The sequence below is a fragment of the Gadus chalcogrammus genome, chromosome 3, assembly GCF_026213295.1.
Source record: "Gadus chalcogrammus isolate NIFS_2021 chromosome 3, NIFS_Gcha_1.0, whole genome shotgun sequence".
Classification (NCBI taxonomy): Eukaryota; Metazoa; Chordata; class Actinopteri; order Gadiformes; family Gadidae; genus Gadus; species Gadus chalcogrammus.
The window spans coordinates 14,912,672-14,927,248 of NC_079414.1; the positions used below are offsets into that span (position 1 = coordinate 14,912,672).

At 45.9% G+C, this 14,577-nt stretch overlaps 1 protein-coding gene across 4 annotated transcripts in view; it reads left to right on the plus strand.

The window, feature by feature from the left end:
* Nucleotides 1-14,577, plus strand: part of LOC130379391 (CREB3 regulatory factor-like) — a 27,179-nt gene continuing 12,602 nt past the window's right edge. Inside the window, exons 1-8 of one of the 4 annotated variants that reach the window (XM_056586177.1) lie at nucleotides 1-100; nucleotides 283-1,173; nucleotides 3,899-4,010; nucleotides 4,103-4,173; nucleotides 4,546-4,662; nucleotides 4,911-5,757; nucleotides 13,568-13,741; nucleotides 14,093-14,282. In XM_056586177.1, coding sequence (XP_056442152.1) covers nucleotides 4,165-4,173; nucleotides 4,546-4,662; nucleotides 4,911-5,757; nucleotides 13,568-13,741; nucleotides 14,093-14,282 — 1,337 coding nt within the window. In that variant the 5' untranslated portion in view covers nucleotides 1-100; nucleotides 283-1,173; nucleotides 3,899-4,010; nucleotides 4,103-4,164. Of the gene's footprint in view, nucleotides 1,174-3,898; nucleotides 4,011-4,099; nucleotides 4,174-4,545; nucleotides 4,663-4,910; nucleotides 5,758-13,567; nucleotides 13,742-14,092; nucleotides 14,283-14,577 lie in introns of all 4 variants that reach the window. The other 3 variants (XM_056586179.1, XM_056586182.1, XM_056586178.1) reach the window with 3 other exon arrangements.

The window sequence follows — 14,577 nt, forward strand, 5'->3', positions numbered from 1 at the left end:
TACAACAAGCGCTGCTCGTGAACTCATATGCCCTCACCCGAACAGATCTGCACTACTTTCTTTTTCCACGCCTGATACAGTTTAACCGTTTTATCAACAGGTCAGTGCCTCTCATTATTTCTTTCTCTTCTAGTAGCGTTGCACGCCCTCACGTGTCGACACCAGAGACGCGCAACTACAACTTCTTCAGACAACACACACGCACTAAAAATACCAACAATATTTACTGGCGGCTCCCCGCCCTCTCTCCCTATCTCTCTCCCTCGGTGAATAATATTGAAGATACCAGGAAGGGCCATCAGTTACCAAAGAGAGGTTATTCTTTTGAATGTTTAGTAGGATGTCTCCAAATCTAAAACTTTTTGCCTTGAATGATTGGAAGCTAGCATAAAACATGTTAACAGTTACCCCGCAGTCGTCGGGTTTGTTTTATCCAGGACATAACGAAACTAAAACACGTGTTAGTCTTGTTTTTGCCCTTTTTCCCATGTAGCTGATGGAAGGCTTGACATAAGGCTGTTGCAAAGCGAACTTCCTCCATGGAGTAAAGTATGTGCCACTTGGCAGTGCGCTACCCCTGCTACTACCTCTGTGTATAACAGCATCTGGACTGGCCGAGGCGGACATTTTACACTTGACCAGTGGAGCCAGAGAGAGCCTGCATGGAGGATTTTCCCAGGACGACGACCTCGGCTTTTCCATGATATCGTATAGCTTAAGCTGTTCGCTCACTCGGCGACTCACTGCATTCTCCACTTCGTTCGTCGCACTGACAACTGAATCCAACTTTTTTCTTACTGTTTACGCACCGGAGCAAACGCAACGATCGGCAGCTGGACGTCAGATCTCCATCTCTAACGTATGGAGTTGCTTTTAGGACTGCGCAGTAGCAGCACCTGTGGGTACAAAGGGGACAAAGCTTACCCCAGGGCTTCTCCCTCCCAAGTGTTGTGCTTGTTTTAATCCGTGGGAAGCGGTGTATCTGCGGCTGCCCAGTGTGTTCTGTGAGAGGTGGGAGACGCTACCAAACCTTGCTCTCTGGCGGTGTGCGGTATTAACTATTAATATTGGACATCCGGTGGCAGCGCCAGCTGCGCCCCTAATTTTTTTTAGTCTTCGCATCGGAGCTCTGGGATTGTTTGAACCTGATACCACGGATCGCCGGAATACATGGTATGGATGCAATTAAACATTTGTGCTAACATTTGGGCAATGTTTTGAGGGGTAGGGCGAACCCCTGTCGTGCCTATTCTCGCCCGCGTGTGCCATGCGGGTCGCGCGGCCATGGCACCGTTTCTCTCTCCGGTTGTTTAGATCAGGCGGTCCGCTGTACAGCTGTGAACACAGGACCGCTTTAACCTCGTAGTTGTCTGTTTATTTATTTTAAAAACAAAAAAACAAATATTAGGACAGTTTAGGGACGACTTTTCGACATGACTAGGATTGGAACGTAAATTTGCGATTGAGAAGCTTGTTACTTTGTCTGCCAGCTGCAAGGACACGGAGAGGACAGTGTGTAGCCTATTCCTTTCTTCCAGATCAGCCAATATGTGCAAACGCGGCGCCAGATGCACTCTGGTTTTTAGACGGAATGTGGTATCATACAAAACGATGCTTCGTGCAACCTCTATAAGATCTTAATTCCGCAAATTGGCTTTCCAGACAGCCCACCATCCACCCCTCCACCCTCCAGCCCCCTTTCGGTCGGTTAGCCACGCGCGACCACTCCACGCTGCTCCACTCTTTGCGTGCTGCCAACCGAGTCTATTATGGTCGTCCGATTGACGGACTTCCAGGTCTGGACATCTGATTGTTTTTGTCGAATTGTTTTTCTAAAAATGTTACTTCTGTAGTTTAGTAGCAGTGGACCGTATATTTTTCAAAGGTCCTAACGTTTATGTCCTGGCCCTGCTGCAAGCATCCCTTCAAAGGTTGTTTCCAAATAAGCATCAATACTCCTGTGTGTTTCTTACGACGTGTTTCTAACGAATTGTTTAAAGGCTGGGCCGGGTCTGTTGTCACTGTTCGGAGCAGGGCTTCTGGTATAGTAGGCTCGTCCTATAGAACCACTATAGAGAGCTTTAGGGTGAGGAGGTTGGAAGACTCTTTTGTTCAGCTCAAACAATGCCCGTTTCTATTTCCCCACTCTGTCTGCTATTTAAACACGCAGAGGCAGCGGACAGTTTGTACCCTAACTAACCCCTGAACAAATTTGAGTTCCTGTGCTGGGTTTTTGGGTTGCTGTATGAATGTCTTCTACTCAGTGCATGACACATTTCTGTCTATTTATGTATACAAGTTGGTTTACTTTACACAGTGCACAGCAATATCCACAAATACTTGTGTACCATACCCACAGGACATACTTCAGGGTTGTTTGCATGCTATTGACTGGTCTCAACCAAACAGCTGTGTCGACATGCACTCCCCAGAAGGACCAGTGTGTTTACAGTGGCTTCAGCTAGGCATATGAGGAGGTTACAAGGAGCTAATGACCCTGAGTTCTATAGAAACTTTGGCCTTCATGTGAGACATGTGACGTCGGTTTTGTTGTTCTACCCGAAGTGCCGCACTTAACCTTTGGCCCGAGGTTATGTCACATCAACTCCACACACAACAGCTCCCTTGTAAAAGCGTATGATGCTCTGCAAGCGTCTCCATAGGTCTCTTCATGTGCAAATCCACACTGAGTGTCGTTGTATCTCCTTGTCATGTTAAAGTGTATGAATATTGTTCAGATTCATAAAGGAACTAAACAAAACAACTGAATGTCAAAGCGTTGCCATGTTCTGTTTTATTCTGGCTATGTCTAGAAATGAGTCAATATTGTGGGGTGGGTTCTGAAGACAACAGTGTCGGGGTCCCAGGGGGAATGCATCGCAGATGGTAAAGCAAAGTAGAACCAGGAAGCTTTTGTTTCCACGCCACGCCCCTCTGAAATAGCCTTCTGTGGTGTTGCTCGCCACGGTTTCTGACTCGAGGCCAACAGGCCGGTGTGAATGTTTACATCACGCTGCGGTCGCCAAAGGGGCCTTTACAGCGGCGACAACACACCAAGTAGTCACTGGTGAATGTTTACGTCTGCATGGCAGCGGGCATTGTTTTGTGCCATGGCCCCTCATGCCTAGACTCTGCCCTCCCACTCTAGCTCTCACTTCCTCATTCCTATTGGCCAGCGCGTGGTCACACACACCCGGATAAACATGTCACTGCATTGTTCTCCCAAACGACCAGACCGTCCGCGTGTTCACTCTTTTGGCCTCCTCTACTTCTCGTGGGTCTGGTCTGAGCGCCCTGGTGATCCTCTGCTTGCATTGGGTTTCATCAGCAGCACCGTAACACGAAGGCTTGCAGTTTATTTACGCTAGTCTCTTATCCGCCCCGCCTCTCTTCTTCTCCTGCTGTCCTTTCTCTCAACTCTGGTTTACCCCTTTTCTCCACTTTCTCGTCTCTCTTAACAATCGCCCTTCCCTTTTCTTTAATAACGCAGACGGACGGATGAACAGACAATGGCTTCCTGCGTCTATGAGCAGATTGTGGGCAATAATTAACTTTAGGCTGTCTGCTAAAAGACAGAATTAGGGTACAATCTTATCATGTGTGTTTACCTGTTATCTAATGTCATGCAACACATGACGAGTGCTTTATTTAGCATAATACACACAATAACGTGCAAGAGACACCTTTTGTATCGCGTTTCACTGAAGTCACAATTGTTTGACCTCATCCTCCTCCCTCCTCACAAGCTGTCCACTCTCCTACTCTTCCTCATCTTTCGTTGCCTCAAGTCGCTTTGGATAAAAGTGTCTGCTAAATTCCCTCAATGCAAATCTCTCTCTTCTTCGACTCTATCCTCCCCCTCATGATCCTCCTCTCTCCATTGCTCCTCCTTCTCTAGTCAAAGGGAGCTGACTGGTAGGCCATGGGCAGAGGGAGTTGAACACCCTCACACTGCTGCACTACGATTGGCTGAAACCCCCCTGACCGGCTTACTACATCCTCCTTCCACCGTACGTACCACACACACACACACTGTCTAGCCAGTTTGATGTTTTGTTGCTTTTGAAGTGAAAAATGAATGACAAATGCTTTCCTCCAGCAGAAAGTCGCACAGCGTTGGCTCTGTGAACCTACCCTGACACACCCCACCTCCTCGCCCCTGGCATGCCTCAGGTACGACACTTTATTCTAAAGAGGTCAACACATGACAAGCGGCTGAGGACGCGTTAAGAATACAGCCAGCCGGCGTACGGCAGTGCAAAGCTTTAACTCACAAAACCATGGAAAGGTGTGTTTTTAGAAATGAGCTGAAGAAAGCCATGTTCGAATAGAGTCTGTTGTTTTAAAGACTTCAAACCAAGCTGTATCCGTTTGGAGTCGTCGGCCGGGGTGAAAGTTGAAATGTTTATTTTTTTGAGTGTCAAGGTGGCGATTCAACGCAAACACACAGACAGAGACTTATAATTATAGGCTGGTTTTATGGGTAATCAGGTCACAGCTTCTGTGACCCGAGCTGAATTATGCGTGTGTGTCTCCTCTACCCAGCCGGGCATGAATGGGCTGGAGCCGGCGTTTGGTGAGGCCTACAGCAACCACCGGGGCCTGCTGAGCCCCTACCCCCCCGCCATGTCTCCACAGGGGGGCCGGACGGAGTACAACCAGGTGGGTCATGCTGAGGTGTTAACCGCTCAACTGTTCCACCTCTGCATGACGGCTTAATAGTATCCATTGTAATTGATTTTATCCATGATATAATTAATTAATATTAGGGTTTTGGGCAACAGATGATTAAAAAAATGATATTTTAGGGAATATGTTGTCAATTTTGTAAATGTGCCAATTCCTGTCATATTCATATGTCCCGATTGCTACTATTCTGCATGTTGTGACTATCCCTCCCCTTTATCCAGAGTGTGCTGCTGATGCTGGGCTCCCCGGCGATGCCACGGAAGCGGCCCTTTGAGTTGCTAAGCGACCTCGTGGACGACGGGGGATTCGGCGAGGACCTGCACCCGGAGCACTGGGACGTGTCGGAACTGGACGAGATGGCCCGCTACGCCAAACCAGGCCTGGGGGTGGACGGGGGTCCGGCCGGCACGGAGGAGGAGGCGGTGCTCCTGGGCCGTTGGGGGCGGAGCTCGGAGGAGGAGGAGGAGAGGAGGAGGAAGAGGATCGCCGGGGAGACCCACGCCACTGAGACGCACGGCGCTGGGGATCATTGGGGCGGAGGGGGTGGATGCGCTGCGGAGAGGAAGCTGTGCCCTGGAGGAGGAAGGGAGGCGGAGGAGAGGGTTTCTAACGTGGAGGTGTACCAGGTGGAGCAGCAGCAGCAAGAAGAAGAAGAACATCAAGAGGAGGAAGGAAGAAGGGGAGGAGGAGGGGGGACAGAGGAGCAGGAGGTTACTGCGTCTTTGGGAGCTCCAGGACTGGAGCTCTGCAGCGAGGAGCACAACTACTCCCTGACCCAGGGAGAAGAACTGGCGGCTGGGCTTGAGGACGATGCCCAGGTCCCACCCTACCAGACCCCGCTCAGATCCCCACAACAACACCAGCAGGAGGAGGTGGGGCAGGACATGAGTCAACCCAGACTGGAAGAAGAGGAGGAGGAGGAGAAGGAGGAGCAGCAGCAGCAGGAAGAAGATTATGAGGAAGACGAAGAGGAGGAGGAGGAGATAGAGGAGGAGGAGGAGGAGGAGGAAGGGGCGGAGGAAACGGCTGTGGAGGCGGAGGATTCCAGCTCTTCTGAGTCAGAGTGTGGTGAGTAGGATTTATATCGGCCTTGGCTACCAGACATGGAACATCTGCTGGTTTTTAACTTCAGACGATGGCTGCCCTTATCCTCCCTTATAAGTATGAGCATTAGGTTAGTAAGTAAAGTTTTTTTCCCATGTCAATTAATCCAGGGATACTCATTTTCGATTCATCATTTTAATAAATTGGCTATACTTTTATATTATTGGCAAGTGCCGATGCCAAGTTTGCAGATCTCAAAGTCTTAAATTGGCATGCTTTGTGTGATGCACAGCCAAGAGCAGCTAAATAATTCATGCTGTTCTGCTCTGAGAACAACAGATCTATAAGATCAGCGTTATGTACGTGGATGTTTGTGAAATTCTCTAGCAACGAGAATGCTCTGGTAGCATGAATTGAAGTAATGAGGGCACCATGCTACAACAGAGAATGGGTCTCTATACGGGCTACCAGTTCACACGCTGAACTTCACAGAGAATGTTTCATCAGATGTTTCTAGACAAGCATCCCCGAGGCACTGATATACATTTGATGTGAACCGCACGGCATATAATTAGACTCGGCCTGGAGAATGTTCTCCCCATATGGTTCATGTAGGCCCTGCACACGGTCTGTATTATTGGACTTTTGTGGTGGCATCTGCCTGACTTAAGACAGTAGTAGGCCTTCTAGGGTGACATGGGTGTATCTTGGAGGGAGATGTATGGTGACATATCACTGCCAAAAATGGCAAGCAAAAATGACTACTAACACATCAAATATTACTGCGAGTTCCTTTACTGCACTCGCACACAGTATTCCTCTGATTGAAATTTTTTCTACGTTGTGCGGTAGTTACCTGTTTAGCACTAAGAGGTCGGTGCCAAATCTGGCCATTGTATCCTTGAATTTGATTGGTTACATCGACGCCTCTTGACGTCTCCGAACATGCTTTAGAGAACAATAAAGCACAGCCTTGCACCTCAGACAGCTTGCAGTTGTTATCAAAACGTATAACTATGCATGTCATGAATAAATGCAGGATCATCAGGTGCAGTGAACCATAGCCAGCCTTGAACATTAGCAGAACTTGAGTATATAGAATATCATCAGACCAGGAAATATAAATGTTAAAAAAAGGGTGATAATACTGCCTCGCAGTAGCTACTGTTAGAGTTATTTAGTGTAACAACAATCGTCTAATGACGTCTAATATATCAGCGCTATCGCTGTATTTGTAAATCTGTATTCAAGTGTATGTACAAGTTATTCGTTACGAGTAGCCAACAATGTTATGGGATGCAATGCCATGGCTGGTTCACCCCAACATATTCCCAAAAGATGGTCACCACGCAAGCAGAAAAAAATATCCCAGTGAGCAGGAAAAGGCCTTGCGAGCATGAGTTGTACGCAGTCGCGCACGTGATTTCTTTTTTTTCTTAAGATATCTGGCAGTGATATGCCGTCATAGAGATGGAGTTTGTCAGTCGTTCTAGGATAAGATGGATGCTGTTAGTTGCTAGAGAGTGGGTGGTGTTAAAGGAAAAATACGTACACACAGCACTTTGACTTTGTTTAATAACATATTTGATTTACCATTCCTTTAAGGGTTTATACTCAGGGTCGGACTGGGAACGATTTTCGGCCCTGGCATTTTTCCATCTACACCGGCCCCTTATGGACCGACCGACCGACCCCCCCCCCCCCCCCTTTAGCGCAAATGAGCCGAACCAACTTCAGCGAACCTACTTAAAGGGGTAGTTCGGAATTTTGGACATAGGGCCTGATTCCGAAGTGAGCATTGGTATTCTATATCACTGGAGACAGTTTTCAACACATTTCATTCAGTCCTTCTAGTTGCAGAGTTCGCTCGTGCTAGGCTAGCGCACGTCAACGGGCAATGCTAGCCTGCTATTAAAAACAGTCTTACCCACTCCACAGTACACCCGAGGTAAATCAATTATAACGACAGACTATAAATCTAAATGTCTGTTTATAGAATAATGTTAGAAATAAAACCAACCTTGCATTGCATTGCATTTTGAGGGAATTGCGGGGTCTCAGCAGCAGTGTTTATATTCCTGTACGTAGGCTACGGCAGCGGCGGGCTGAAACCTAGGTTACCTGCTGCTGTCATTGCTACAAACGCAGAGTACAGTGAACGAAGGAATTATACAAATGAAATGTGTTGAAAACTGTCTCCAGTGATATAGAATACCAATGCTCACTTCGGAATCAGGCCCTATGTCCAAAATTCCGAACTACCCCTTTAAGAAAGACCTGTGAGCCGAATTCAACATGTCGCGGTGGGCACAATTAAAAACCAAACGGCCTACCTTGACGCTGTCTTGATCGCGGGGCTTCTTGCAAGTTGCAATTATTCCACATTAATCCACACGGTTTAACATACCCGGACAGTCCTGCTAGGCTAGCAAGCAATGGATTATGTTAGGTTGTAGCAGCAGGGACGTCGGGGGCACTAGCAGGGACGTCGGGGGCACTAGCAGCAACGGTTGAAGCACTGGCCACAGCAAACAAGCGATCTATTTTAAAACATCCAGACGCCTCAGCTTGTAGAGATTTCTGCCTTTTGTCCCGAATCTTCTCCGCTCCCCCTTTCTTCTTTTTGCCAACTCCTTCCATGATTTTTAGCCCATCCACTGAAATTAAAATATAAGCAAAGCAACATCCGCAGCATCCATGGACCGTTAACGTTCGCTGTTAGATGTATAATCCCATCGTGCACCGCAACATATTTTTGCAAAATATTCGAACATAAATTCGCCAAATATAAGAAGAAAATCGTAGTTTAGTTTAAAGAAAGCATTTTAGTTAGCATTTTAATTTAGTTTGTTGCAATGATTGTACAGTTTGAAGAAACAGGATTTTACAGTTTGAAGAAATAGAAAATTATACCATATAGGAACCGTCACATAGATGTGCATGACAAGGAAGCGCTATATATACTGGATGCACCATTGCAACAATTTGTCGTTAGGTTCTTTCTTGGGCTCTTTGAGTTATCCGTATTGTCAGGTAAGTAAGGCGGTCGTATAATCAGTATTGGGGCCGGTATGATTGAAGGAGGGCCGGCCCTCGCACGCTGAAATGTGGACCGGCCCTTCTGGCAAATGCCCGGTATCACAGATTACCAGTCCGAGCCTGTTTATACTCGTTACCAATAATTACTTTCACTATCGCCTCTTAACATCAGGGTGGACCATTCTGTTAATGGATTATGCATTGATTAGTTTAATACAATTCATGAAATTATATGCATATCATGCCTCATTATTTATTTGAAAGATAGCGGGGACATTTGGCAAGTGGGTTGCGATTGCCCGTTCAAAAAATCTGCAGTAGACGCCGAGCTAAATTGTGACAACAGCCATGGTGAATCCATGATGATGGCTACCAAAAACGGTTGCACAATGCAAAAGTATCCGGTGTTTAAGAGGGCGCCGCTTTTAAACGACGTTGACTCAAGACAACCGGTTAAAGACACTCCAAGTCAAACAGTCAAGCTAAGCCGACACATGTGAACACACTGTTAGCTTGCCTCTGGCTATTGAGGTGGATGTATTTAATGGCTTACCTGAAGCAACAAATGTTTGTTGAAATGGGCGTGACCAAAGATGAATTTCATTTGCTATTTTATTGTTGAAGCTATGATGACTTAAGCCGGAATGCTTTGTGTGGTCTTGTGAAGTGGACATGTTGAATGGACTTTTAAAGAGGTTTTTGCTGATCCTGGTTATGATTCAGTATGTGGCATGTGATTATGTTATTATCAAAGATCAAGCTAAATAATTATGATTGTACTTTTGAACTGTATATAATTTCTTGGATTGTAACGGTGTCCTAAAGCCAATATGGTCTGGGTACCAAAAAGGGTGCAAGAAACGAATTGAAGGGTTGCATGCAACACATCTGACTTCTGTATATTGAATGTGAATCGCAGGGGATATCACATTTTTGACGGTGGGGTAATGGTATTTGGTTCTCCTTTAGGCATCTTAGGAGAAACCTCAGAGCACTATTCTGAACTGGACCACCCGCAGACGCTTCAGACTTGATCTGATGTCTTTTATTAATTTGGATATCAAACAGATTTTCAGCAGAAAATATGTCTAGCAAATGAGGGGGTTGCACATTTTGCTTTAGTCCATGTCCCCGGTTTTTTGTAATCGGTTTTAAATCTCTGCTCTGAAATAAACTAGTGAACCTGACTGTATGGGTTTAAGATTTGAAGATTGAATTTGACTGTGAAAGGGTTTGCCTCCCAGACAGAGGACAAGAGTTGTGTGGCATTTCAGCAGCTGTAGCTAGGGTTTCTACGATGGAGAGACTCCATTGTGGTCCTCCATTGTGAGCCCAGCAGTCTTATCGCCAGTAGCCCGAGGTGTTTCTGGAGAGAACCGAAATGAAAGAGCAGGCACTATAGCAAAAGAGAGAAAGTAGCTCAGATTTACCAATGACATTTATGGAACCCCCTAAAGCAGAGTTCCCAACTGCAACCGCAAGCTGGTATCACGACATTGTATTTGTGAATCAACTGGATGAATTGGTTGGTAGGACTCCCGGTTTAGAGTGTAAATGTAAAACTACTGGGAGAATTGGTTGGTCTAACTCCAGGTTTAGATTGTAAATGTAAAACTACTGGGAGAATTGGTTGGTCTAACTCCAGGTTTAGATTTGAAATTTAAAACTACTGGGGGAACTGGTTGGTCTCATTCCCCTAGCACCCCCTTGGAACATCATGAACCCTCAATATTCTAGATAAATGGAGGTCAAGCACTATCCGAACAGACTCCGAACTCTGCTGTCCACCAGCCAAGCCAGCAGATCTGCTCTCCTGTGAAGTGGTCTAGAGTGATACCCAGACAGGGGTATGCATGCCTAGGCCCTAGGGTGTACGCCATCTTTGCAATATTTCACACACTGCAGGCTGGCCAAAAATATAAATTGGATACAATTTTAGAATCCTCAGACAGGCAGTTACATTAGGCCTATTTGTGAAATATGTAAACGGAGCCAAATGAATAGCAATACAAATAAATATTTGGTTTGATAAATTGGTTGATGAATACAAATGCATATTAAGCTGGGCTCGTGCTCTTGTCTAACGTGGCCTGCTGTTATAGCCAAGACATACCTGAAGCGTTGCTTTACATTGTCATGTTCCCGGCCTCCCGGTTATATGATGCTTCCTGCGCTCTCGGTTCGGTGCACAGCCTGGACCAGGCATGGCCTCAACAGACGTAGTCTGGCTGTTGCGTAATCCTGGGAGGAGCTTGGCGGAGCCGGACTGGCGTCTCCAGAGGGCGGCCGCCGGTGGCGTCAGATGAACTCTGGGTGTCCTCCTTTAATGTCTGCACCCTTTTTATGCCTTGGCATCAGCCAGAAGCAGTAGAAGTTGGTCTGTTGTTGATGATGAAAGGAAATGTCTCTGTGTGAGTGTGTGTGTGATATCTCTTGTGGTGCATGTGTGTGTGTGATTTCTCTCTTCGTGTGAGCGTGTGTGGGTTTCTCTTGTACTTTGTACGTGTTGTCATGTGGGAGTGTAATTTCCCTTGTAGTGTGTGCGTGTGATGGTGTTGTGCACTGTGTCTCCTGTAGTTTATGATCGTGTGTGTGTGTGTGTGTGTGTGTGTGTGTGTGTGTGTGTGTGTGTGTGTGTGTGTGTGTGTGTGTGTGTGTGTGTGTGTGTGTGTGTGTGTGTGTGTGTGTGTGTGTGTGTGTGTGTGTGTGTGTGAGAGAGATGTCACAGCCCTGAGAGAAGACAGCCCTCTGCATGATGCTGGCTTTAGCTCTGCGTATTTAAAGTGGGTCGCTGTCTGATAGATGAGGCAAGCAAATGCGATCAAAAACGATTCTCGTTCCCGTTCCAAATCCTCTGTACAGCCCTGATAAAAGGATGACCTTGCAGAGAGGGAAATGTGTTTCATAATATACTCACGTAAAATGTCTCATGAAATTCCAGCCATAACTATTTAGTTCATGACTGCTGTTTGCATAACCTAATCGCATATGTTGGGAGCTCTTCTTCACCAAATATTTTTTCATTCATATCTTTCACCGTGGTCTAAATAAACGAAAGGAAATGGAATATCCCTCATTGATGAGTGGAATTTAATTGGATTGAAAATGACCTTATGGGCATATTTTTCTGTGATTAAATGGTTCACATCTATTACAGTTAATAATATATTCCATAAAGCATTTCAGCTAAATGGAGTCCGAGCAGATGGGATAAACATTACTCTAATAACACTGTTGGGGAGAGATCTCCTTTGGATAATTCAGAAAGTCAGTGGTTACATCTTTATCCTCTGCAATTAAATTATGAATAAATTAGTAAATGCCTCCCCTCTTAGATTTTTCACACTCTTGTTGCCTCAAGCATCTAAAAACCAAATGCACTGTGAATATGCTTTGACGTTGTCTCTTTTAAAAGAAGGGGGGGGGGGTTGAATATTTCATGGAGCTAAGGCCTATACTGGGAATCAGTGCAGCAATGCACTGTTTATACATTCACCTTGGGAACAAAAAGCTGCACAGGGTTCAGCCAAGGTTCAACCTAAGCTCTTTGTTCTGTGTTCTACCTATGTTTTCTTCCTACTTCCTAGCTAGGGCACAGCGGCAGGCTAATCTAGGAGGTTTGTCTCCTAGCTGCAAAGGCATACCCATGCAACATAGAATCTTACGCTGAGTTCTACCAGTCATTCCTCAACTGTAATAACAACAAAGTACATATTGTCCTCAGCTATTCACTGTAAGTTAACTCAGACATAAAAAAAAGAACACGTCACACCATGTAAGGAACGTAATTATACGTTATATATATGTATTATAAAAAAAAAACTTGACCACATGCACAATACAAATACTGTATGTGTATGCCCTGCACTTAAAAATAGTACTTGGCATTATGTAGCATCTTATTCTAGCTTCTTGGTTGTATAAAGGGAATGGGTAAACCTAAAAAATTTTGTTTCTCTTTCTTCTGACTAATGTACTGATTGTAATTCGCTTTGGATAAAAGTGTCTAAATGTATTTATTTTAATTTTATTTAAAGGGGACCTATTATGCTTTTCGACTTTTATGACCTATAAAGCGTGTTATAATGATTGATAGTCATGTTTAACCATACACAAAAAACGATGTAGATTTTTCGGGAAACTCTTCCTCTCATCTGGGCGCTTTCAGCCTTCTCTGTCAACGCTCTGTTTCGTCCTTCTCCGCCCCCTCACCCCCCTCCTGCCAACCCAACTCCGTTGTGATTGGTTACCTTCCTTGGAGCGCGCGCGCTGGCAGATTTGACCAGGCATATGGGGGCTTGGCAGGAGTACGTCTACGTAGATGTTTCCCGGAAATGTGAACAAGTGAATCGCAATCGTTGTCCCGAGTGTTTAGCGCTCTAAACAGCCACCCCAGACTGTCAGCAGGGAATACGTTGAAATGCATGTACGTCATCATTTGACACTTTAGTATGGTTAAAACTGACTATCAATCATTATAACAACGTTTATAGGACATAAAAGTCGAAAAAGCATAATAGGTCCCCTTTAAGGTTTATTTGGACAGTGCACGTTAATAAACATGAACATTTCAATGTGTGTCAGCGAAAATGGCTATTTCCCATTTTTTCTTTGTGATCAACAGGCCAGATGCACCAAAAATAACACATATACACACAAGAATTAAATGTAAATTCTTCTGAATTGAAAGCAATGCTTTGATGGAGGCAGGGATAGGCTGTGCATGCTTATAAGAAGTGCATCAATAGCAAGTATGGGAAAGTAATGTGTTTTTCCTGTGTGTCCGTCCTTCCAGAGGTGGAGGAGCTAGCAGTCAAGCCCAGTGGGGAGCGCCCTCAGAAGCGCCGGTGCTTCTGGGAGTACCGGCGTGCCCGCGAGTCCGCTGCCAAGAAGCGTCTGGCGGGGGAGATGCGCTGGTCGCTCTCCTGGAGTTCCAGCACCCTGCCTAGCACCCTGTACCGCAGAGAGGGTGAGCATGTCACACACACACTACTGGGGGCTACTCCACATGACTCCCACCAACACCATCCAATGACACACGATCTGATGTCACCTGGTTGATGGGGTTCCCACAGCCTCATGATGAATGTTGCTCCAGGACCATCGTGGCAAGTGAGCAATCACGTTGTTGTAATGGTTCCTGAGGAATATGAGGATGTTGTTGGCACGACACCAACAAGGGGATTTCCCCTCATGCATCCAATGATGCATGATGGGAAAAAAGGCAGTAAAGGGCAGTATGTGCGATGTCATGTAGCATTTCACTTACCGGTAATATCTCAGTTTGAGAGTACTTTAAATTGCCCCCTGTCGCCCGCAGGGAAGAAGGGCCGTCGCAAGGCCAGAAAGACGGATGCCAGCGACCTGACGCCCAACCCCCAGAAGCTCCATAGCATTGGCGAGCAGCTGCAAAAGCTCAACGCCGCCATCGACGGGATGGGCCCCGTTAATGACCTGCCCGCCGTCGCCCGCGCTCGCTCCCGCAAGGAGAAGAACAAGCTAGCCTCCAGGTAGGATGCTAAACGAAACGCTGTAGCACAGCTGCACTAACCTAGCGCTACGCTTACTTCCCTAGTTCAGAAACATACTAACATAGCAAAACGCTAACTTAGCAACATCGGGCACTGGACTTTTAAATGTATTATTGTCTAATATTTCTCAATATATGTGTGCTGTACACCAAACCTCTTTATTGAGATTGACTGACTTAATTACCAATGTTTACTTTTATCATAACATCTACCTTGAAGGAGTTAAAAAAGTATCCAAGGTGTTGGTTGAAATGAATTTACTAACCAAAGTAAG